The sequence below is a fragment of the Apus apus genome, chromosome 3, assembly GCF_020740795.1.
Source record: "Apus apus isolate bApuApu2 chromosome 3, bApuApu2.pri.cur, whole genome shotgun sequence".
Taxonomy (NCBI): domain Eukaryota; kingdom Metazoa; phylum Chordata; class Aves; order Apodiformes; family Apodidae; genus Apus; species Apus apus.
This window is the reverse complement of record NC_067284.1, coordinates 98,168,063-98,193,537: the sequence shown is the minus strand read 5'-3', so window position 1 is coordinate 98,193,537 and position 25,475 is coordinate 98,168,063. Positions and strand designations below refer to the sequence as shown.

The 25,475-nt window shown below is 40.1% G+C and overlaps 1 protein-coding gene across 2 annotated transcripts in view; it reads left to right on the top strand.

Annotated features, from left to right (window-relative positions):
* CNKSR3 (CNKSR family member 3) overlaps positions 1–23,770 on the top strand; it is a 57,378-nt gene extending 33,608 nt beyond the window's left edge. For both annotated transcript variants that reach the window (XM_051615798.1, XM_051615799.1), the window contains exons 3-13: positions 3,217–3,419; positions 4,780–4,867; positions 7,710–7,751; positions 9,569–9,688; positions 11,420–11,479; positions 13,988–14,056; positions 14,836–14,982; positions 17,742–17,866; positions 20,244–20,452; positions 20,926–21,015; positions 22,350–23,770. In XM_051615798.1, coding sequence (XP_051471758.1) covers positions 3,217–3,419; positions 4,780–4,867; positions 7,710–7,751; positions 9,569–9,688; positions 11,420–11,479; positions 13,988–14,056; positions 14,836–14,982; positions 17,742–17,866; positions 20,244–20,452; positions 20,926–21,015; positions 22,350–22,648 — 1,452 coding nt within the window. In that variant the 3' untranslated portion in view covers positions 22,649–23,770. The remainder of the gene's footprint in view (positions 1–3,216; positions 3,420–4,779; positions 4,868–7,709; positions 7,752–9,568; positions 9,689–11,419; positions 11,480–13,987; positions 14,057–14,835; positions 14,983–17,741; positions 17,867–20,243; positions 20,453–20,925; positions 21,016–22,349) is intronic.
* Positions 23,771–25,475: the final 1,705 nt, after the last annotated feature.

The following is a 25,475-nucleotide window of genomic DNA, read 5'->3' as shown; positions in this document are numbered from 1 at the left end:
TGATGGTGGACGAGAATCTCAACATGAGCTGGCAATGTGCACCTATAGCCCAGAAAGCTAAACATGTCCTGGGCTGCCTCAAAGGAATCTTGGCCAGCAGGTCAAGGGAGGTGATTCTCCCCCTTACTCCACTCTCATGAAACCCCTTCTGAAGTACTGTGTCCAGTTCTGGAGTCCCCAGCGTAGGAAAGATGTGAAGCTGTTGGAGTGAGTCCAGAGGAAGGCCACAAAAGTGATCAGAGGGCTGGAGCACCTCTCCTATGAAGACAGACTGAGAGAGTTGGGATTGTTAAACTTGGAGAAGGCTCCATGGAGGCCTTATAGCAGCCTTCTATTACCTGAAGGAGTCTGCAAGAATGTTGGAGAGGGACTTTTTACAAGGGTGTGTAGTGATAGGACAAGGGGGGGAACAGTTTCAAACTGGAAGAGGGTGGATTTGTGTTAGATATTAGGAAGAAATTCTTCACTGTGAGGGTGGTGAGACACTGGGGCATGTTGCTTCCCTGGAAGTGTTCAAGGTGGGATTGGACAGGACTGAGAGAACCCTGGTCTAGTGTGAGGTGTCCCTGCCCATGGCAGGTGAATTGGACCTAGATAATCTTTAAGGTCCCATCCAATCCAAACCATTCGATGTTTCTATGAACTCTAGTGTTTATATAAGCATGCAGTAAGTTGAATCTGCTTTTGAGCAGGCATTCGATCTTTATTTTTTCCCCGAAGCTGATTTCCAGTTGGATCAGCCAGCAGATCCACTACAGCACATGAGCATGGCTGTGAAGGGGAAGGCAATGCTGCCTCTGGACAATAGCAGAGCTCTGGATCAGCCCAAGTCAGTTCTGACACAACGGCTGTGCTCTTTTGACTTGGCTTAGCCATGCTTTTTTTTGAATTGTGATTTTAAATGTTGGCTGCCTGATCTTAAGCCATTATTTGGTCAGTGTACTTTTTCTCATTAAGTGCAATGGCGTTTGGAAAGAGTGTGCTCTTGTGCACATGTGCTCTCTTATGCACGTGCATGTGTTGTCTCTTACTTCAGCCCTGTGTATGGTTCCCCAGGTTAATCAGTAACAACCTGGGAGTGTTTGCTTTTGACCGTTGGCTTCAGCCTATTTTGATGAAAGCAACTTTGATGTTTGAAATTGGGAGGGGTAGGAAAATATATTCTTTGGTTCATGAACAATATCTAAAAGCTTTTGGTTGGTTAAATAATAAAATAATTAAATATTGTAGCCTCAGTCCTGAAGAAATATTTTTAAAAAGCCTGCTAAGCCTTGAACTTCAGTGATGTGTTGCTGATAAGGCTATTTGGTGTGCTCATACACTATCAGCATTTCTGTATGTCCTGAATTGGGCCTACTACTCTATGACAAGTTAAATTAATCCAAGTCAGCTGCTGCCTCCACTCCCTCCTGTTCTCCGATTAGTCATCTTTCTGCTTGCACTCACCTGACCCTGAGGTGAGCTACTTCAAGGAGTTACACCAGCTGAAGGCTCACTACAGTAAAAAAGGCAATAGATTTTTTGCATAGTTTATTTCCGCAGACCATGACTCCCAACAGACTGGACACTGCAAGTGAAGGAGCAGAAAAATAGCAGAATAGGTGTTGTCTGTGAGGGGGTCAGTTAGTGTCAGCTTGCAGAGAAGCATTACTATGTCTGCTGAAGGGGCATAATGATTTCTGTGTATTAGAGCAAACAGGTTAAACTTGGAGAATTTGGTCTCCGGTATTGATGGGCTCACACTCCTTGTTCTGCTCATTAGGCATGGTGGTTTAGACATCTTGGGTGCACTCCATAAAGTCCCTGGGAGAAGTTGTAGGAAAGCTTAGTGCAGTAACTGAAGAACTGTGATGTGTTCTTGATAAACTGTTGAGGAAACCAGTTGCAGCCATAAGCTGGAGCCCTGGTATCTCCAGAGGCCACACCTGCATTGCTGAAGTCTACCTCAAAACTGAGAACTACTTGACAGAATAATTTAAAAACTAGCTGAACTGGAAAAGTCACACTGGAGTGACCCGCTGTATAAATAAGGTGTGATAAGGAGTATGTGAATGTTTTAGGGCCAAAACTGAAATTTAACCTGGTGTATCAACATATGTTCTTTAAAGTGCTGGGGCCAGCTCTAGTCACAGACACCTATAAGTGTTTGGCCCAAATTTTACACCTGAATGAGAGAAAGGCCTGGAGATACTTAGTTTTATGGAGACTCTCTCAAGTTCTGACCACAGTGATTAGGTGGTTATATCACTGAACAGAAAAAAATATGCTGCATTTTCTGTCCCTTTATGGAAGGGGAGGGGGGATCAGCATCCTCTAATTCCTCTGTTAAAGGAGAAGGTTTCTGGCATACGGCTATTTTCAAATTCCTGTGGTCACAGGAACTTACCCCGCAGCCAGCCCCGTTGGTGAAGAGGTATTTCTTCAAAAATAGACTAATATGCAATGTCCTGTGATGGGGAAAAAACTAACTGAATGATGCTCTTGTTTTTGGGGTGTGGGTTTTGGTTGGGTTTTTTTGGTTGGTTGGTTTTTTTTTGTTTAAAATGCAAAGGTGATAAATTCACACATGACAGTGTGCAAATACTTTAACATTGTTTAGTCATCCAAATGTTCCCCTCTCTGTGATCCTGGAAAATTTAAGAATGTCCTTTGCTATTGCACTAGTGGCATTTATTGGACATATCTTCTCAACCAATGCTGCTGGCTACACTATAAGGCTATTTCCTTGCCAAGAGCCCTCAGGGGGAGGACAGAGGCACTTGTGTAATTTAGACCCACTGGAATCTTCTCCATAGGAGGTGGTGGGTATTTTAAAGGTAGTTGAGTAGCTGAAACCTCTCCAGAAGACATTTTAAGAAAAAAAAAAAAAAGAAAAAGGCGCATTTGCTTTCCTTTAACGAAAACAGCACATTCCTTTTACTCCAACTACATTTTAAATATAAGTTACATCTGATAGGACATTGGGCCATCATTCTGATTGAAAAGTGTCCTAAAATCTCATTAATGTCAGAAACTGAGTGAGTTTGGCACCCAGAGAAGTATTATTTTGTGGATGTCATGTAGAACAAATCTTAGAAGGCATTTTTCCAAAAAAAGCCCCAAACCAAGAAACCCAGGAAAAAAAAAAGGGGGCAAATCCTCAGTTGAGTTTGTAACTTGTATAATAAATAGGAGGACTTAAAAAGGGAGATCTATCAAACTTTTTATTCCTTGCAGAACTACGGGCTTGAAACAGACAATATGAAGAACCTGGTTCTCAAACTGCGAGCGTCATCCAACAATCTGCAAAATTACATCAGTAGCCGTAGGAAAAGTTCCAATTATGATGGTACCACCTCTCGCAAGCCCCCCAATGAATTCCTTACTTCCGTGGTAGAGCTTATTGGTGCTGCAAAAGCCTTGCTTGCATGGTTGGACAGGTAAGAATAAAATCTTTATATTTTAATTTACTGCTATAATGAATTGCTTCTCCTTGCAGCACAATTTCCAGATGTTTGGGTGTAAAGATCTTGATTTTGCTCACCTCATCTGGCAATACTGAAAGCTTCTAGTGGACAAATTTAATTTAGGGTATCTACTCTTGCTAAAACCAGTGAAACCTTTAACATTGGATCCAAAATAGTATTTATAAAAGTAGGGGTCTTCCTGTTCAGAGCAAATGACCAATTTTCAGACAAATTTCTCGTACATGTGACTTTCTTCTCTCACCTTCTCACCTTCTAAATTACTTGTCACTGGCAGGTCCCTTTCTAAAAGAACTTTTAATGTTTTGCTGAAATCATGGCTTTAGCTCTATAGCATGAAAACTGAATAGTAGGAAAGACTATCCCTCTGCATTTATTTGTTTATTTCCCTGGCAAGAGCTGGAGCTTCTTTGTGACAACTGTAGCAGAACCAAACAGACAACAGAGCTGGTCGGGTGCTGGCTGGGATCCTGGTCAGGATAACAGATGAATGTCAATTCTCTAATCCCTTGCCAGCTTTCCTGAGAAGGAAGGTTAGGAGGAAAGCTACATGGGGACAGGCAGCAAGGAGAGCTTTTATCCTTCAATGTCCCTGATCTCCAGTAAGGAACTGGTTCCGTGTCCAGACAGTGATGTTAACAGCTTGTGCCTCTGGTGTCGTCCTCTCATGTCACCCTGTTGCTGGCAGCTTGCCCTAAAATTTCTTCTGCAACTCACCATCAGCAAGATGGATGGTTTGTCCATTTCCAAACGTGCTTGGGTTACTTCTAAATCCCCTTCTAGCCCTCTCAGCTGTCTGGAGGGTCTGTGGTGAGAGTCTCTAAAGCTGTTCTACTTACGGTGATCCTTCTCTTAAGATTGAGCCTCACTGCATCTCAGTGTGTAAAGTATGAAATCCATTTTTCTTCTTCTTTTAGAGAGTGGTTTTTTTTGGTTTTTTATCTCACCTGGATTTAGTAATTGAAGACTTCTAAGGTAGAAATCTACTCACTGGCAAACCCAGGGGTGTGATTTTTACAACACAGTGTCATCTGGCTTGACAATGTAGCTGAGAGAAATGCAGTTTGGAAAATTGATGGTTTCTTCTGGTTTTGCTCTCCAAACTTGCTTATCACAGGGCTAGACATTCACCAGATTTGGTCCAAGGATACAGCGGGACTATGCAGTCAGGAATATTTATATTTTAAAGCTGTGTTATCATGCTTGCGTGAATGTCAGAGTTACAGCTCTTGCTCTCACATGCTGTTCCTCACTGATAAGGTAGGATAGGAGAAGTCTGGTCCCTTTGATCTAAGGGAATTTTCTCTTGTTGCAGGACCCCATTTACAGGCATTGCTGACTTTTCATCAATGAAGAACAGAATCATTCAGCTCTGCTTGGATCTCACTACTACTGTTCAGAAGGTCAGCTGATTTATTTTCCTCTTTGTCTTCCAAAAAGGAAGGAAGGGGGATGTTTGGGAAAGTCATGTACTTGCTGTGTGCAGAGAGTTCTAAGGGAAAGGCAGATTGGGAAATGAGAGCTTACTTGAAACTTTGAAGGTCCATGGAGGTCAGTTTTGGTTGTCCATTTTTCTAAATTGTTTTTTTTCTTTACCTTCTTTTCCAGTTTTTACTATTGCTGGCCATATCTTAAGTGATTGTGGCTTAAAGGCTACTCATATTTTCTTGAGTTTTAATGTAAAGAGGGCTAGTTTTTGAAACAGTTGATGTACACCTGGAAGACTTTAAACTTCCGGACATGTTGAAAAACAGTTATGTGTGCTAACTCTAGGCAAAAATATTACTGCATTGGTGCAGACTCCTCAGGTTTTTTACCAAACAGTGTGTTTGAGCCATCAGATGGGAAATAATGGGAAAGCCTGCATGTAATGGAAGGAGCTGCTGCCTTTATGATACAAATCCCACTGGCAAGGCTGCTTCTGCCCGTACTATGAGACCACAGTGTTTTGTCTCAAAAACTTCCATTTATCATCTTTGCGCTGAGCACTCATATTGGTAACAACTAAAAGAGTGCATAACTGTGGCAGTCTTGGCAAATGATGTCATTTAGCTCTCTGAATAATACTGCCTGTCTTAAAAACTGTTCTGGTAGTGTGTCACTGCTTTGGCTGTGAAACATGTTCCTGCTGAACTTTCTTGTAGCCATTGATTAGTGACTATATTGTTTGAACTCTGAAGAGCCATGTCCTGTGACATTGGTGATTCTCTCCCCATTTGGGGGGAATGATGTCAAAGGATAGAAACATCCTGTGAGTTGTCGGGCTGTGACGATGACCAATTATATCAGCTGTATTGTTGTGATAGGGCAGTGTCTGGATATTTTAAGTTCAAAGGCACATAAGTTTGGCTTGCTTCTGAATGCCCTTCTTGTTTGTGTGCTGTATGTGCTGAAATTGCTTAATGCCAATGATTTACAGCTACAGATGAGCAGATTGTGAAGTAGAACAGTAACCATTTCTAGCAGCAGATGGTGTTCACCCAAGAGTGCTATAGGAACTGAGTTATGAGATTGCTGAACTGCATTAATAAAAGTACTAAAAATGTTATCTAATCTTTCAGTTAAATCAGTCTTTGATGGCAGGAGAATGGAAGTTGATTAATGCAACTAACCCTTTAAAAAATGTTAGAGTACTTCTCTGCCAATTTGGTATGAGCTGTAGTAAAGAATGGGATTGGTGCATATGAGAGAAGTCATTAATGGGGGAAGAGTCAACACTATTTTGTGCTGGGACACTACAGATACATTAGAGTGATCTGAAGGCATCCACTGGAAGGGACAGATACAGTTAAAAAACTTAAGCTGAGTTTTTAGATATGAGAAGGCATTCTTATTAAGAAATAGAGTGTAGGAATAAATGGTCAGTTCTCCTAGTGGAGAATAAACCAGTGTGGCTCTCGTGCAACCTATGCTGCTCTGTATGATCACAAATTATGTGTAAAAATGGGTGAATAATAGGCAAGACTGGAATGCATAAGAGTCCAGTTCACTCTTACGACAGCGATATAGATACAAAACTGAGTTTACTCCACTGTTTCTTCAACTTTTGTAAGCAAACTTCAAGGATAAAATAATAATTAGTGGAAATAAAAAAGGAGCAGAAGGATTTTGCATTACTGAGCAACTGGGCTTCATGAAGATAGATAACATTAACTGTTGATTTATGCAGATGTATTTAGCAGAGAAAAATTATGCTGATTTACAGTGATTGAGTCTAAATTTGGTACTAGTGTTCAGGAATGGTCTTGAAGGTTTTGGTGACAAGCTGTAGAAGTGTGACCTCAATCTTTGGTCATCACAACAATGAACAAGGTGCTAAAGTGTTGTCATGAAAACAGAAGAGAACATAACTGAGCTATTTCATATGTCGCTGATGTATCCATATCTGGAGAACTACATGCGCTTTTTTTTTTACTTCTGTCTTTAAAAGCAGAGGTAGGTACGAAGGAGCAGAAAAATATTGAGGATGATCAGAAATATGGAACAGCTTCTGGATGCCTCTCTTGGGCATTGTGTGATAATTTTGCAGGTTTAGATGTCTATGGCAAATATCTTGGAATTTAAGCTTGCTTAAATGCTTGGAATTTGGGGGTTTATTTCTTCTTAGAAATAAAATACTGCTAATCTTGTTTCATTACTTGATGAACTTTTAAAATTTGAGAATCTAAAACCATTCTCAGTTGAGCAGTTCTTGCAGAAAACAATGATGATTTCTGTAGCCTGTTACATGAACTTGTTTCAGTTTAAAGACTTTTGTACCTGGGCTGTTTAAATGATGCTTTGTGTGCAGTCCTCTTGCCCTCAGGAATGTCATTGATAGCATATTTTTAACATCACTTTTCATGCTATTTTTAGCAATATTTTTAGATTCATTTTTTTGATGCCTGAGACAGAAGAGTGCAGAAGAGTGGGGTTTGTCAGTGAAAAGAAAGCTCGTGGGCTTGGCTTTCTGAGAGTCTGGTTTTATTGTGCATAGTTCTGTTTTTCTGGAAAAGTCTGCTGCTGTAATTGAATTCCATGTTCTCTTAGTTTTCAAGGTTTATTATTGCTTTCTACTGGAGCCAGAAAATAGTTGTTTAACAGTACATTTGAGCCCTACTGGTTGAAACTAATCTGATTAATCCGTGCAGCACGAATAACTAACTCAGTTCAATGTTAAACTGGCAGTTTTGCAGAGTTTCTAGAGATGATGTGTTTAGAAGTTTATTGGTTCATGTTGGGGTTTTGTTCTTGTTTTGTTTTTAGGACTCTACTGTGGCTGACATGGAAGATAAAGTTCAGACTGTAGTAAGTACATGTTTCTGTTGAGACTCAGCTGCCTGCATTTATTTTGGTGACTTCTACGTTGACTGTACTAACAACAGCTTTCCAGTCCCACACAAACAAGCACATCCGACAAGTAAAGTTGTTATAGACCATTTTATGAACACTTTACTTTAGAGGAAATTAGTGGAATTTGTGAACAGTCAGGTAGTGTGCGCCATAGCACAGAGTCAGGTGTTCCTTAAAGTTTCATTGCACTGCTCTTTTTTCATGAGAATTCAGACCTCAAATTTGAAAGTGTGAAGGGTAGTACTATAGGATAATTGTAGGCTAAATAAAACAATTATGTCTGTCATGTATTTTAATGCCTTAATAAGCAGACACTATGCCTTATTAAGCTTCTGTATGTAAAAGAACTGCCCTATCTCAGAACTGAAGTTCTGTCTGTGATTGTACTTGAGCTTGAAAGATCTGAGTTTTCCGAGTTGTTTGAAACAGCCCTGTGACCAAATGAGGAGTGTAATGGAATGCTTTTTATATTTTGTAACAGTTAATCATCGCTTCCTGCTTTTGACATGAACCAGGCTGTGCTCTTTGATAAGGCCTTCCGCTAGCTCATAGATGCTTAGGAATTTAACAGCACAATAACTAAAAATAATCTTGTCAGTAACTAATTAGACCACGTAAAAGGGAGTGTTTTTGCATCTTTCTTTTTCCATTTGTGCACACCCACTCTGGAGCTAAGTATTGTTGTTTGGAGTTCCCTTGTTTGAGCAGTTCCTTGCATTTGCACTTAAGCATTGTTTTGGTTTGTTTTATTGCTGCTGTATAAAATTGATGTAAAACAAAACAAAAACCATTGGAACTATTGTTTCCACGGACCATTGTAGTCCAAAGCAATGTCTTCCTACCAGACAGCTTCCCCCACCCCATAATTACATATGTCTACTGTGAAGGATTCAAATACCTTGTGAAAGGTGGCTTACCTTTGGTTCCCAGATTGTGTATAACTAACTACTGTGTTCTAATCCTTCCTCCCTTGTTCTTTAAGCTTTTGTGTCCTACTTTCAATTTCAGCATTGCTTCAATTAATGTCAAGACCTAGAACACACTGTGGGGCATTATTCTAATTTGTGATTGTAAGGACAGCACAGATTTTTCTTTTTTACTACATTTTTTTTTCTTTCTTCTGATTACTTAGCTTTTCTACTGGTTAAAATTTATACAAGACAAAGCCATTCTGACTTTACTGACACACACATACAAGGTCAGAATTTGCCTTTAGTTATAATGTCGGCCTAGGATCAGTTATGTTTTGGTCAAAAAGAAATATGAACCTTGCCTGTGTAAGCATTCCAGAAAAGGTCAGATCAGAGGCACAGTAAAGAGAAGTAATGCTGAAGTGCTATATGTCCGACCACATACTGTAAACCTTTTTGCAGATAATTCACTGGCCAACACCTCACTTTTTGGTGACACATGATCGATTTTATTCTCATAGCAGAAGTAGAAATATGAAAAACTGTTAGTTGTTCCCACAAGGAATCATCGAAATGTCCCATTATTTTAATGGATTGTATTTTTGTTAAGGTAAACCCTAAAACCAACATTTATTTTTACTATGGTTTTAATTTATTTTTTTTTAAAACAGAGAATGTGTTGGCATCTATTAGTGATTTTGAGTTGGCACTAATGGAAACAGATTGTTTGTACTAGGTTACAGAAAGAAGATGTAGAATAGTGGACCGAGTTTTAGAAACTAACTTCCGTTTTTGGAAACTGAAAGAAGAAGAAGCCAGGAGAGAAATTTTGTAACGGTTTTCTGTATGTTCTCATTGTAGGCCAAAACTTTAAATGGCATTTGTGATAAAGCCATCCGATCAACTACAGATCCATTGATGAGCCAATGTGCGTGTCTGGAGGAGGTTCACTTAACCAACATTAAACCTGGGGAAGGCCTGGTAAGAACTGAATCTCGAGTGTCTTGATGTCCGCAGCGTTTAATAGGTAGTCTTATGAGCCACTGCATGTCTGTATGTATAGCAAGATATTTCAAAACCATTGATATCCTATGGGGAACAGAAAGAGATATGGGGAGGAACTCTGAAGGTTAAATTGTCAGGTGGTGTGCTGGAGTGGCTGCTGGAAATGGGTATGCATGTTGATATGTTTGATCCCAAGTGTAATTTTTAATGTGGTGCAGATTTGTTCCAGGGTATTGGAGTATTTACAGATGCTTGTGAAATCAGACTTTTTATTTTTGCAGGTTAGAGTAGCCAGCCATTTTTTGGAAGCGAGGAAGAAGGTGATGAGAAACGGTGTTTGTTTTTTGAAATACCCATTTTTATGTGTCATTCTAGCAAGTTTGTGAAGAATATGAGGATTTTTGTGGCCTGCTGTTAGCAGGAATATGAGACATCCTTTTAAATGTTCAGTGACTGTATAACTACTGAATCTAATTAATTCAGTGGATGTTGCTTTGCGGAGTTCTACTTATGAAAAACTGAGTTTGAAATCTTGGTGGATTTTCTGGCTGGGGAACAGACATGTTAGAATGAGATGGAGGGATTTTATATTTGCAAGTACATTTGTTTTTCCCCCCTGGCCCCAAAGGCAGAGGAGATCAACACTGTTAGAGGAAGATTTACAGTGTTAGTGTGCTATAGAGTTTTCCATGGGCCACTGGATTTGACTGGATCAGTCATGCATTCTTGAAATTACGGGGACCTCTTTGTTAATGCCCAAGCTACAATGAAGCAGAGTCAGCCTAGCTTGGTCTAAATAAAAAATGATGATAGGTGCACAGAATTGGATACTGACAGGCAAACAAGAAAGGGAATTGGCTGGAGAGGAAGGGGCAAAAACATGTTGGAGTCTTTTTCTTGCACTTTGAAGCAAATGTGGTAACTTCAGACACAAAAGCTGCATATGACTTCTGAATAACCTCCAGTTCTGAACAGCTCTGTGTGAGTACAGCTGACAACAGATGTGGGAACAGTAAAGAGATATGGTATTCATAAATGATGAAGCTACTGTGCTGGTCACCTCTTGTTGAGAAATCTCTGTAATTATTAGTTTATAGCCTGCTGATTATTTTTAATTTGGTGTTCATATGGTCACCACCACTTAATCTGAGTTTGCCCTTGCATTCACAGTCAGCATTAACATAGACAGCCACAAATACATCTACCAGAGCTTTTATTGCTTATGTCAGCGCTGCGGTTACAAGACAGTCTGCATAGTGACTTGCCAAGAGAAATTGTAAAAGATTATATAGTCAGTATCTGTAGCCAACCTGTATAAGTGTGCTTGATATGGAGAGAGCTGGTGGCTGTCTAGTAAGATCTGTAATTCTCTAGGGCAGACTGGGCAGTAAGGAAAGTTTTTGCTCAAGGCCAAAGAGCAGCAAGGCAGCAAAACCAGTGGTGTTTGGTATTACCAACCAGACAGTGTTTCTAAATTGCATTTCACATACTAGTTTAAGTAATTATAAATGTTATAATTAATTACAGTAAAAATGGTCTGTGAAGAGATTTATAATGTTGTAATAGTAGACCACACTTTTCTGGGGAAAACATGTGAATTGCCAAGTGTTTTTAGTAATGTTTTAAGTCTGTTGCCAACAGTTGGTTGATCAGATACTTGCATGGGTTTTTTTACCTTTAAACTTGTCCTTTTTCACTTACATTTAGGGAATGTACATCAAATCAACTTATGATGGATTACATGTAATTACTGGAACTACAGAAAATGTAAGTGAAGCAAATGTAGATTAACTCAGGCTATCTGACAGTAACTTTGATTAAGTTAGACTTTTTTACTACTTTTCGCTGTTTTACATATGACTTTCATGATATTAGTCCTTTAAATGCTCTGTGATGAATAATTTGTTTATTCACGATTTGTAAATATAATGTCTACATGTTTCACTGTCAGTCTAATTAAACCAGTCTCTGCAAGTACATGAGTTAGTTCAAATGCCTGGCATTGCAATAATTGCTTTAATAAGTTACAGTATCTGCTGTTCTGAGTATCTTGCTTAACAAAGTCTTGAATGTATTTGGTCTCCATTGGCAAAGGCAATAAGGCCTAATGGCAGTGTTTAGGTGGCAGTGTGATAAATTCAGTAATGAGCAATGAAATTAATGAGCTGTCCAGTGACAAAATTACCTTGCAGAATAAAAAGATTAGGAAAAAGTAAGACTTTAAGAGCAGTCTGTTGGAAGGAAATGGTTGGCACGATAGGCAACTGTATTTTTTGCTGCAGATGGTTGCTTGTTTTATTCTTACAGTGTGAGTCCTCTGTAGTTGGGACTTTAATAAAGGCTCTGGGCAGACAGCACAGTTGACCTCTGGCAAGCAGCAGCAGCAGCTGATGCTGTTGGGTGACCATGTGTTGTTGTCAGACATGCCATGCTAGAGAGAAAAAAAAAAAAGCATCACTGCAAAAGCCAAGTTCTCCACTTATTTTTCCGTTGTTGTTGTTGTTGTTTTGTGTTTGTATGTGTGTGTGTGAATAGGAAAGATCCAGCAGTTCTAGTTGTGCCCCTGCCAAGTCCAGGGGCCAGCAAGGAGTGGGTGGAAATCTATGCTTGCAGTTCAGAGTGAAAACTGGAAGCTTTTATAGTTTTATACTATTGCCCTGGCATAACTGTACAGGATCTGTGACAGAGACCAAGTTCACTTTAACAGCAATTTCAGCATCCAAGAAATGTGAGATGGTGTGATGTTGACTGCCACCAAGCTCCCTGTGCATATAGATCTCATTTTGGAGGCATGGAGTGGGGCTGTTTTGCTTCTGTAGCTTTGAGTGTTGACACAAACAACTGCTTTTTTATGAACACTGGTTCTTCCTTTGGGGAAGCTCCTTCCATTGGAGCAACACCACTTGACAAGTGACTGACAGATCTGCAAACACCCATCTTTCTCGTGGTGTAGGATCATTTAGATGACCCAGACTGGTTCTTAGTTCAATTTTCTTGCTAGGTTTGGAATGGTATTTTAGTAGCTATTAGAAGCAAGTGTGCTGGAATTCAGTGGAATTGCACCCCAAAATTAACAGTAATATTAATTAGAAGGTTGGTGGAAGTCCATGCATTTGATACTAGTCAGCCAAGAGGATTCCTGAGTTGTGCCATCCTACTTGTAACTTCCCACGTCACATTGGCCTAGCACTAAACTTTGCTCTTTCCTCCATTCTCACGATGCTGTGCCGGCTGGCACTTGTAGGACTCCTCTGTGCAAGGGCCCCCCACCCTCCTCCAGGCAGGTTGTTCCTTGCCCAAAGGACAGCTTGGAATGAGCTTTGTTTTTCACAAACTTGACTTTGGCCCAGTCATTTTTTCATGACTTATATATGTGCAGCCTTCCACAGAGACATTTCCTCTCAGAGGAAGCAAGAAGACAATGAAGAAATGGGGTTACTCATGATAGCTGGAGCCTTCCACAAATTCCCTTATGTTGCACTATTTATTCCTACAGTTCCTTTTAATAAAAAAGTTACTTGAACTCTGAAGGCATGATGACAAGGAGAAGGGAGTCCTTACTACAGATGCTTAGGTCCAGAGTCGCCAAGTAGAGCTGGCCTGCTAATGGCTTGCTAGAGCTTGGGATTAGTTCCAAGAACATTACACTTTAAGGTATATTATTTGTCAAATACTAATCTAAGCACACTTGATTTGTGCAAGCATATATTTTACCTGTTGAGCTTGATGATTCAGACAGATAATTTCACATCAAAGTTGGTAGCTCTTATTTACATTAGGAAACAAAAAGGGAATGTGAAATTAATCTGTTCTATGGGTTGAAGGGTTTTTGGTCCTTAATTCTGTACATTCAAAATCTTAGTGTTTTTAAAAAAAAAATGAGTATACATTTATTTGCAAGCTAAGTTTAAAATAGTTGCTTTGTTAGGACAGAAATCTCTTCAGTCCTCTCCCACTGCTGTCTGGAACTACAGTACAAACTGGAGGCAGGACAGCAGAGACTGTCCCATGATTTAAGTACAATTTGGCTTGTGACGGATGTAGGCTGTGCCTTCTTCCTTTCCCTCTAGTTCTCTCAATATAAAAAATAAAACATAAGCTGAATTCATTTGCATTTCTCAAGTTATCAATGGATGTAATGTGTGATCTGGCAGTGCAAAAATTTTCAGCAATGCTTTTCATTATGGATACAACCTTTGACTTAGCTTGGTGGTGATTGCTATGGAAGGAAAGAAAACCTGCTGAAGCACATGCCTTTTGTTTTCCTCTTTGTAGTCTCCTGCTGATCGATCTCAGAAGATCCATGCTGGTGATGAAGTGATCCAGGTTAATCGCCAAACTGTGGTTAGTAACAAACGACGGTACCAATCTTCTCTTATGCTTGCTCTGCAAAGCTCACACCCAAAGAGTTCTGAATAGATGGGGTCAGGAGATGGTTCTGGTGATTTCTTGCAAAAGTCTTGGAGGCTTTTAAATGTTTTACTTTCAAAACAAATTTTTCTTGGGTGTTAATTATTTTCAATTTCAATTATTTTGCTAAAATAAACATGCTGAATTTTGTGTTTAGATATTGTGTGCATAATATAAAAATATTTCATGTTGTATTTAAGGCCTATGTTAAAATGCAGCCGTACAATCTATTGGAATGCAGATAAAAACAACTTTAAAAGATAATTGTTAAGTCGTTTACATGTGGAAACAGATTTAAAAAAATACATTTTTGCTTAGTACAGGTAAGTAATGCCTTTCAATCTGAGAAAGAAAAACAACAGTAGTAGTTCACTAGGATTCCCTTTGTTACTCTATTTGAGCACATTTGTGCATCCTTCTAGGAACTGAGCTGAAGTATAAAGAGCATTTCTTGATATATCACTGTTTAGTTTACAGCTTAAGTAGAGGTCTTTCTTTGATACAAACCAAAGAAGATCCTTCCAAAAAAAAAGAAGAGCTTTCCAACTTTTTTCTCCATTATGTTTTTTTAATTTTTAATTTATTTTCTCTCTTTAGGTTTGTGTTAAAACAGTTTGACTTAGGGAATTTGTTGTGGTTTTGTTGTTTTTTTTTTTTTCTCGTTTGTTATCAGAAAAGCAATACTAACAAAAGATATATTTATTGTCTTCCAGGTTGGATGGCAACTAAAAAATCTGGTTGCAAAGTTGCGTGAGAACCCTGCTGGAGTTAGGCTGCTGCTTAAGAAACGTCCTACTGGCTCTTTCCATTTCACTCCTGCTCCACTAAAGAACCTGCGCTGGAAACCACCCTTGGTGCAGGTGAGAGGCTGCGGGCTCAGCTGTAATGTTGAGATGGGAATGCCTTGGTTACAACTTGAAAATTAGAGATACCAGAAATGTTCCCAAGTACAGGTCAAGGAAGGTTAAGTGAAATGGCTGTCCTCTGCTGGTTCCGAGATAAAAGGGAAAACGTTTCTGCCTTTTTTAAAAAAACGAAACAAAACAGATCATGTCCTCTTGATAGAAAAAGGGACTAGATGTGTTGAGCATTTTAATCAGTCAGTGTGCCACTGGGAGAACTTACCTGAAACAAAACTGCTGAAACCTCTGATATGTACATAAGTCATCAGCATGGAGTAATAAATGTTTGGTCTAACAAGCAGAGTAATAATGTTCTGCTGAAATAACTTAGATTATTCCATGTATTTATCCTCTTAAGTCTGGTGAAGGGTGGGATAGAGTGAGCGGTGTTCAAGAAGTTGTGTAAACAACTTGCTTGGGCAATTCACAGATTGAGTATTGAGCAAACAAAGTGAGATTAATAACTTAAATAGCCATATTGAGGAATGACTTGTATTGGGAAGCTTAGGTTATTTCCTTATGTAAGCATTAAGCCATAATTGAATCTAAACTGATTACCAGAAATACAGAAAACCAGGCAGAGTTCCCATCCCTACTCCTGTTCTAACACAAATCTCTCTACAGCAGTGAGGAGAGTTTATGAACCTGTGAAATACCAGTGGCTACTGCAAATCTCAAGGCAGCCAGATTTCTCTCAGGCTGAGTAGAGGATGCGTGCTTGGCTCCTTTCTGATCCTTCCTTTCACCGATGTCTGTCTTGGTGTTGTGGCCTCATGCATGCCATTTAATACATCAATACAAAAAAAAAGCAACCCAAATAAACAAGCACACATGCCACCAGAAAACACCAACTGAAAAAACCCCACACCAAACCCTACAACCTCAGCCACTAGAGCATGCCCTGAAGTGCCACATCTCCATGTTTCTTGAATGTTTCCGAGGATGGTGACTCCATCGTCTCCATCGGCAGACTGTTCCAGTGCCTGACCACTCTTAGTACAGAAATTCTTCCTAATGTCCAATCTAAACCTCCCGTGCCACAGCTTCAGGCCATTTCCTCTGGTCCTGTCATTATTTACTTGGGAGAAGAGGCCAACATCCACCTACCTACAACCTCCTTTCCAGTAACTGTAGAAAACAGTGAGGTCTCCCCTCAGCCTCCTCTTGTCCAAAGAAAACAACCCCAGTTCCCTCAGCCACTTCTTGTGTTACTTGTTCTCTATACCCTTCAGCAGCTTGGTTGCACTCCGCTGGACATACTCCAGCACCTCAATGTCCTTCTCACAGTGAGGGACCCAGAACTGCACACAGTACTCGAGGTGCAGCCTCACCAGTGCCAAGTACAGGGGCATGATAATTTTTCTGCTGGCAACTCTATTCCTGATGCAGGCCAGGATGCTGTTGGCCATCGTGGCCACCTGGGCACACTGCTGGCTCATGTTCATCTGGCTGTCCACAAGCACCCCCAAGTCCTTTTCTGCCAGGCTGCTTGCCAGACACTCTTCCCCAAGCCTGTAGCGTTGCCTGGGGTTGTTGTGACCGAAATGCAGGACCTGGCACTTACTGAACCTCATGCAATTGGCCTCAGCCCATCGATTCAGCCTGTCCAGGTCCCTGTGCAGAGCTTTCCTACCCTTAAGCAGATCAACACTTCTACCCAGTTTCGTGTCATCTGCAAACTTACTGAGGGTGCGCACAATCCCCTTATCTAGATAATTGATAAAGGTATTAAACAAGACTGGCCCCAAAACTGAGCTCTGAGAGACATCACGGGTCACCAACTAGATTTTGCTTCATTTACCACAACTCTCTGGGCCTGGCCATCCAGCCAGTTTTTTTACCTAGTGAAGAGTACACTTGTCTATGCCATGATGTGCCAGCTTCTCCAGGAGAATGCTGTGGGAGACAGTGTCAAAGGCCTTACCAAAGTCCTGGTAGATAATGTCCACAGCTTTCCCCTCATCCAAAAGGTAGGTAACAGTCATAGAAGAGATCAGGCTGGTCAAGCAAGACATCCAGATGCGTGTGTAGTGGTGCCATTAATGGAGTGGCCAGAGTGAAAGCCTCGGCAGGCCCTTGGCAAAAAGGGGAGGGTGGAGTTCACTTGCCTGACAAAGGTGAAATGGTCCTTCAAGCCTTTGCTTTCCTAGAGGCAGACAGGAGACTGGCAAGATGTTTGGGACATAGAACTGAGCCACATAGAGTAAAATGGCAAACTTGCTCAGATGAGCAATACTACATATAATTTTATTTTGCTTCCCTTACCTTAGTTATATCACTCAATACAATTTGTGGTGAACTTTACTGTGTTTCTGCCCATGTCTCAGGCATTGAACTGTATAGAATAAGAGTAGTGTGACCTGGCTTTTTAAGTGCTGCTGGTCATATCTGTATTTAACAAATTGAATTATTTCAGTGGATCTAAAAATAGAAGAAGGGGTTTTGTCTTTTATTGCTGCTGGTTTTTCTGTCTGTGGAATTTGCAGGAAAAAAATTATTGAGCAATGCATTACCTGTGATTGGATTTCTGTAGGAGGGACCACAAAGCTAGCCAAAACCAGGAGTGGAAGAAAATGTAAATGCTAAGAGTTTTTAACATGTTTATTAAGCACAGAAGTAGTTCACTAGGGGATGAAATGCTACTATTGGTTACTTAATTATATTTTTGTGAATGATGAATCAATGCTCAGATGTTTGATAGCTGTCTAACTTTTCAGACCAGTCCTCTGTCAACTTCAGCCCAGTCACCAGAAAGCACCATGGATACCTCATTGAAAAAAGAGAAGCCAGCCATTTTGGATCTGTACATACCACCTCCACCAGCTGTTCCCTATTCTCCTCGGTATGCAAATAAGCATGCACTATCAAGCAAAAATTTCTCCATTACACTTATTTCTGAGCTGTCTTGCTACTAGAGCTCTGCACAAATTAGCTTCAGGAAACTGCAGGTTTCACAGGCTTTCTTCTAGTTGCCTGAGTGCATAGAATTACTTAACTTATGCTTAAATGCAGAAACTACCTGGATCATAATAGATTTTATTATTAGAAAGCTATTGTGTACCATATAGAGTTGTACTCAAAATATGAATGGATGTCATCCCTGGTTTTGTTTGTGGTAATGTGTTTAATTTTTTAAAATCTAATTGTACACAGCAAAAATTAATTTGCAACATTTTCCTTTTTTTTTTTAATAAGTAAGTGTTGTGGGAGTTAGGAAATTGCAAATTGTATAAAACAGGAATGTTGCCATGAAAGGAAGGGAGGAGAGTCAATTTATTCAACTTTATTTTTTTCCTGCAGTGTATGTTATATAAATGCCGATCTGTGTACACAAAAGATGTGTTAGGGGGCAGTATGGTATGGCTAGCTTTTGTTTGTTCTCAAGTCTATGTCGCCTCATGCCAGAGCCCTGCTAGCTGACTTGAAAAGGTGATGGACAAAAGGGTTTTCAGGCACAGTATGCTTCCTGGCCTGCCCCAAAACTTCAGGTTACATATAGCCCAGCACAGAAACTGTGACCTTTTGCTGCAGGACTCATGGGAGGAGAGCTTGCCTCCTGTCATGGAAGACCTGATACGGAGACAGAGGTTGTAGTGTGGCAGTGTTCAGGGCTGTATTGGGGCAAGAGAGAGGGTTTCTTCAATGTTGGGAGTCTCTTTACTGAAGCTGGATCCAACTTGACCTGCTGTCTCCCTGTTTTTCATGTTTATGCATGCTCCATTCTTAAATAATAAAAGCAATCACATTTCTTAATATAAAACCAAGTATGTAGACTTTAACAGCTGAGAGCAAAATGCCTTGGTTGAAATGTAGGAAATTAAAGACAAGACCAAATTGGTGAATTACGTGTGTATGCTCAGTTTCTTTATCTCTTTCCTAAAGAGTCACAAAACTATATCAGCTTCAGTTGCCTTTAAACTTGAGTCCCTGTTGACAAGGAAGGAGGTAGCAATGTGAGCTATAAAACTTGTCCTGGATGATATGTGGATAGGGGAAGGCTTCTTGACTTTGACTTGTAGAGAAAGGAAATGTGGGAAGCTGTGGCAATCAGGAAGAGGAAGAAGTGCAGTTCTCTCACCTTCTGTTTGGCTATTTAATTTCACCTCTGCATGTTTTGGTCTTCTCTTGAAACTGTGGTACATTTGTGTGGTAATTTCTTTTTTCTCCCCTCATCATCCTGTTCTCTTCCCTTCCTGGCATGGACCTTTTCTAGTTCATGTTGGGAAGGCAGAGAGCAGTGGCTGGTTTCCCTCACCGCAGCACAGTCTCCACATGGTGGTGTTGTAGGAGAGCTCTGTGCCTACATATGGTTGTGGTGTAACACTTCTGTGCAATTTTTGGTCCCTGCATCTCCATAAATAGCTCCCTCCCATTTACTGAGCTCTAGCATTATTCCTGATGGAGAGCTGGAAAAAGTGGTATGCCATGACCAGGGGTCTGTTGTGAATACTGGGATGTGTATGCGCTTGGGCAGTCAGCTGTGTATTTTTATGCCTGACTTGGCTGATGGTTCCTTCAAGCAGTAAGATTGCACCACATACAGGGAAGTGGAAAAAAACCCCAGGCAAATCTTAACTTTGGAGGGTAGCTTTTCTTCCAAAGGTACTTACAGGGACTGATTCTAAAAATTGCAGTCCCTGGCCTTTGGAATGAAGCTCTGGGAAGCTAGTTGCTGCAGAAATTGCTCAAAATCATATGAATATACACTGTAAATTTATTAGTGAAACTCACTTTTGGATGGAGAGAGAAGGTGATGAGAATCCAGTGGTAATTATTGGACTCTTAGAATGACTGAAAAGCATAATGCCTCAGATGGAGGCAGTATGTGTTGCTATTACACAGAGATGGGTTAAGTCTATGTATGCACTCCCATGTCACAGTGCTGTACTGTACAGGCAGTGAATTGGGAGGTTTGATGCCCCCAGGGCAGAAAGGTCTCTTTCTCAAAAGCTTTTTCAGGGGTGGTAAACTTCTCTCTGTGTTAAATTACTGGCTCATTAAAAGTTGATTATCATGAGGAGCATAGCTTGCTTTTCTCCTTGGTAAACATGTTTATAATGAAGTCGTCCATCACCTGACTCAAGTTTTTTTCAACTTGTTGGCAGCCCAATGCCTGTGGTCAGGAGCATGACTGGAGGCTAGAAGTACCTTTCAAATCTACTCATGTCTGTAACATGAAACTCTTTTGAGCTATTAACTGAAGTGAAATGTCCTTTCAGAGATGAAAAGGGGAGTTTTGTATATGGAGGAGGAAACAAACCCAGTCAGCCATTGACGGGGTCCAAGGGCGCAGAGTCTCCTAATTCTTTTCTGGATCAGGAGAGCCGAAGGCGAAGGTTCACTATTGCTGATTCAGATCAGTTGCCTGGGCATCCTATGGAAGCAAATATCCTGCCAGCCAGGATGAGAGAAAAAACACAGTCCTACGGTGAGTTCATTCCTCCTCTTTCGTTATTGCTGATATGATAAACATTTTGGTAACTTTGGAATAATTTGTGTTAGAAAACTGCTTGTTAGACTTGATGCATGTTAAGAGCAGTCTATGCAAATTGTAAATGTGAATGAAATTTCACATGTGAAGTAATTTAAGTGCTGCTATTTCTTCAATGGCTGTTGTTCAGCAGGGCTCTGCTGCCACGGTTTGCCATTTCCATGTGTGTTTTGGTTATAACCTTTAGTCATTATGTCCACTGCAGCTGTAAATTGAACAAGAGTGTAGCTGTTCAATCTCAACACATTGCTTTCTTATATTTCACCAGCACAAGGATCTTGACATAGTTTTTTCTGCAATTTTAACTCTTTATTGCTGTATCTCTCCCATCCTTAATTGTGAAAAGTAAATTTAAAAATTGTTTTCCTAGACTTAATGTAATTCCTTATAAGAGTCTCTCCATCCTTTAGGAAAACCTCGTCCTTTGTCAATGCCTGCTGATGGAAGCTGGATAGGAGCTGCAGAGCCCTTCTCCAGACCAAGAGCACCAGGGAGAAAAGGCAAGGTTTTAGATCTCATCCTGCTTTTTCTTCCCTTCCTCTCCAAAATTTCCTTTGGGTGATCTAAATGGAAGTGTCTGAATTAGGAATAAAGGATTAATTTTTTGTGTATTGTTGATCTGATCCAAGATGACAGTTGTTGGTTTTAGGAGGAATGCCAGGTGGCAGTTGTGAGACTTGGGAGGCTATTCAGTGTTGGAACTCAAAGTTTTGTTGTTCTGCCTTAGAATTCTTCTGAGTTTTAAAAGTAGGCTAGAATGATTAGGGCATATCAGTACTATCTTTATAACACAGGTTTACCATTTTGTTCTTATCCCTGCCCCTCTTCCCTTTCTACTGCATTTAATATTGATCATAAAACTGCTTTTTTTTATACATCTTCCTGTTTGTTTAGCTCACTGTAAAGGCTATTGTAGAAGCAAACTTGTTCTCAGAAGTAAAATGTAGGGCCTTTTATGAATTGCCTTGTGCTGTGACTGCTTTTAGAAAACAATGTACTCTGCAGATGTCACAGAGTTGTGAGAGAGAAGCTGATAATGTTGGGTGGCTTTTTTTTCATTTGCCCACTGCCCTTCTCTCCCTTCCCTCCTTTTGCATCTGAAAGGCTAGGAATCCTTTTAGAGTTGGAGATAAGAAAGGATGGCTAGTTTATTCTTGAAAACAGTTAGGAAAGCTGATGTGTAATTCTAGGGATAGGAGAAGCTGAATTCCATTATTTTAATGCAAAAGTAGAATCTAATAAGAAGAAGCAGCAGCCTGGAGGGCTGTTAGAAGCAGGCTAAGTAAGAAGTTAACAGAGCTATCACCAGGTGGCAGGGCTGGTTTTTTTTGTGTGCGTGTGTTTTGTTTTGGTTTTGGTGCTGTGTTGACGTTTTGTAGTGCTTGAAATGTACTTCTCGTTCAGGCTTGTTTGTTAGCTGTATTGGGTCAGAACAAAGGCATCCACGGTCAGGTGTCTAGGGGAGAGGAAAGAGGGAGAAAGTATTGCAAATCCATGATCCAAACCAGAAAGTTTGTTAGGTCTCAGTCATGATAATGGCTTGCTGGAAGGTAGTCAGTGCTAGCAGTTTGTGTGTGAATCTGGAATTTAACAGTCAAGCCGGTATCCTCTTTGTGTGTGAATTGCTTTTGGTTTTCTGTGTGTTGCTCAAAAGCTATTAAAGATGCGAAAAGCCATTAATCTATTGACAGCTGCTTATTTTCAAGTATGTTATGAAAGGTAATAAAAATCTGGATAGTTTGAAATGTAACCAGAATTTTTTATAAAACCAGAAAATGCTAATGGAGGGTTTTCAAACCAGCAGTAATTTGTTTTCTTCCTCTTGTTTGTGCAGGTGAAGATGTCCTCTGCAGATACTTCAGTAATGAAAGGATACCCCCAATCATTGAAGAAAGCCCTTCCACACAACACCCCCTCTCAAGACCAGTGTCTGACAAGCAGTTAATGAGGGGAACGGATTATATTCGAGGCAGCAGGTGTTTTATGAATACAGACCTCCACAACAGTGCAACTATTCCTTTTCAAGAGGAAGGTGCTAAAAAATCATCTGTTACATCATCCACAAAATCTTCCTCTGCAGAGCCCTCACTGCTGGTCAGTTGGATCACAAGACTGAAATTGTTGACTCATTGACTATTGTTCATGAGACTGTTACCAAGTGCCTTTGCTCATCAGTCAGATTTACTGACTTTTCAGCTTAACTGGTGCATAGTGACTAATGTGGCATTCTTTTCTTGGAGAGTCTTACATTTTTGCCTTTTTGTTTGTGATTTTTGGATGGATCAGAGTGTTTCATAGTATGAGGAGGGAAGAAAGATAAAGATCAAGTTTCTCTTCCTGGCCAAAAGCTGAGAGCATTTATTTCCCTGGAAATGAGTAAAACTTCAGTGATATTGAGGCCACATATGACCTGAATGATACATAATGACTCAGAGTAAATCACTGCATTGCCATAAAGTCCAGTGGCACTTCAGTTGACTGGCTGGGTGTCAGTATGTAGAACTCAGCAGAAGTGGTGTTACTGTCCTGACCAGGAAAGATAAGCAGGGAAATGGCAGTTTTATGCAAGTTAGTGATTCTGTTGCAAGTACTGCATGAGATCAGCCTTGTGAGGAAGAAGTGCTAGTGTTGCCATTCTTTTTCTCTGATATCCAGAGATCTTAAGGAGTCTTAGGAAGAGAGTTCTCTTATGCAGAGATCCTAGGAAGTTGGACTAATTTAATTATAAATCAATCCAACCTGATCTAAAATCCATTTAATTGAAATTACAGTACAAATAAAGAGTGCTGAACAGCTGCAGTGCTCATCCCATAGATAGACATTGATTGCTACAACATGCCAAGGAAAAGCATCTGTAGAGGTGGTAAATAATATACATTTTTTCCTTAATTGTTTAAGAAAGATTTGCTGTTAACCAAAGTGAGCTTTTAGAGACAGTCCTGTTGGACTTACGAGAACTTTTATAATGGTTCAGTTTTTGAATGATGTATTGTTTTAATGAAAAATATGTGCTATGATACAAGACAGTTGTAAGACATCTTGCTATTTTCTATATAGCTCAGATTTTTCCCCCTCTAGAATTTTAAAGTAGCAATGGGTATTTTGGGAGGAAAATAAAACTCGTTTAGCAAAATAAGAGTATATTAAAGAGGTATTGTTTAAAACTGAATGTACATAGATTGTTAGTATGCAAACAGTTGTGTTTAAAGTAATTTAAATGTTAAATATAGTTGTATATATTTTTACACTGAAACAGATACAGTTTGTACCTTCCTGTCTGCAGTACTGGGCACAGATTCGTCAAATGAAAAGAAAAAGCCAGTCTTTTGTATTTCTCACTAATTATAAGACTAACTATTTTAGTAGCTGATGCATTGCCAGCAGCCTTTACTCCTTTGGTCTTGCTGAAGAAAAGAGGAATAATTTTTATTTAATAATTGGGGGAAGAGGGAGGTTAAACACTAGTTTGCACTTTAGTTTGGGCCAGGAATCATATGTGATAACAGAAGTGTTAAAAACCATACCATAATTCTGTCTGTGAAGATTCTGCTGCAACGAGTTAATGCAGTAGTGCTACAGCCCTGCAGAGACACAGGATGTTAAATTCAGTTCTCAATTACTATATTTGATTATGATTCACTGGTGATTTAGGTGGAGGGCTGGTTTGGACCTTTTTGATCAAAGCAGACTGTAAGCTGTCTTTAGCCACTGGTCTCCACCTCCTTGACATAGCAGTCTGTGCTAGAGAAGTGGCCAAACAGAGCTTCAGTGCAGTTGAATTCCCAACCAGTTTGGTCCTGCCTCAGGGGAGAGGCCTGAAACAGTCATGTTGTAGGCACTGTGTTGGAGTATAGTCCAGCCCCAAACTGACTGAACAGCTTAAATTGAATCCACTCTGATACCTTTTATTTAAAGTCAGAGTTGTTGTCTAAACAAGGCTTTAAAACAGCTTTTGCTTGTCTTTAATGTCCTGTTTTCCATGGTTTGAAAATGAATGGGCAAGGGTACACTTTGTTGTATGCTTTCCATGCAGATTGGTGTGGAAGAATCTATGGGTGTACTTGGTTTCTTCGGGTTGTACCCAGGACTACTTTTAAGATACTGTAAAGTTTCCTGCCTTTGTTAACTCAGAAATTCTTTAAGTTTGATTTCAAGTAGTGAAATAAGCTTGCTCTAATTTAACAAATAGATTTCAGTCACTGCAGCTATGAGGAAAGCTGAATTTGTAGGCGTTTAGACAGGGCGACGCTTTCAAAATCTTTCTTGTTGCCTAAATATAAGCCAAACCTGCCACCAAATTAAACCCCCAAAAAAACCAACAGCAACCTCCATCTCCTTCCCCCAAACCAACACAACAGCACAGCAAACCCAGCCAACAGATGTCCTCTTCATGTACATCTTCTCCATGCTGCAGTGACCTAACCATGCTGAGTTAGAAGGTATTGAATTTAACCTTTTGTCAGTCAATCATAAGAATATCTAGTAGTTGATAGTCCAGGAAAACAGTTGCCTGGCTTTTATAACAGGGGAAACAGAGGTACTTTTCTGGAAATTTAAAAAAAAAAAAAAAAAGGTGGTATTGCAGTTTCACAAAATCACAGAATGGTTGAGGTTGGAAGGGACCTCTGGAGGTTATCTGATCAAATCCTGCTGCTCAAGCAGGTCCACTGTAAAGCTGGTTGCTCAGGACTATGTCCAGATGGCTTTTGAATATCTCCAAAGATGGAAACTCCACAACTGTCCTGGGCAACCTGTCCCAGAGCTTGGTCACCCTCACGGTAAAAATGGGTTTCCTGATGTTTAGAGAGAACCTCCTGTGTTTCAGTTTGTACCCATTGCCTCTGGTCCTGTCGCTGGGCACCACTGAAGAGCCTGGCTCTGCCCTCTTTGGGCTGTCCCTTCAGGTATTTGTACTTACCTCCCTGAGCCTTCTCTTCTCCAGGCTGAACAATCATGACTG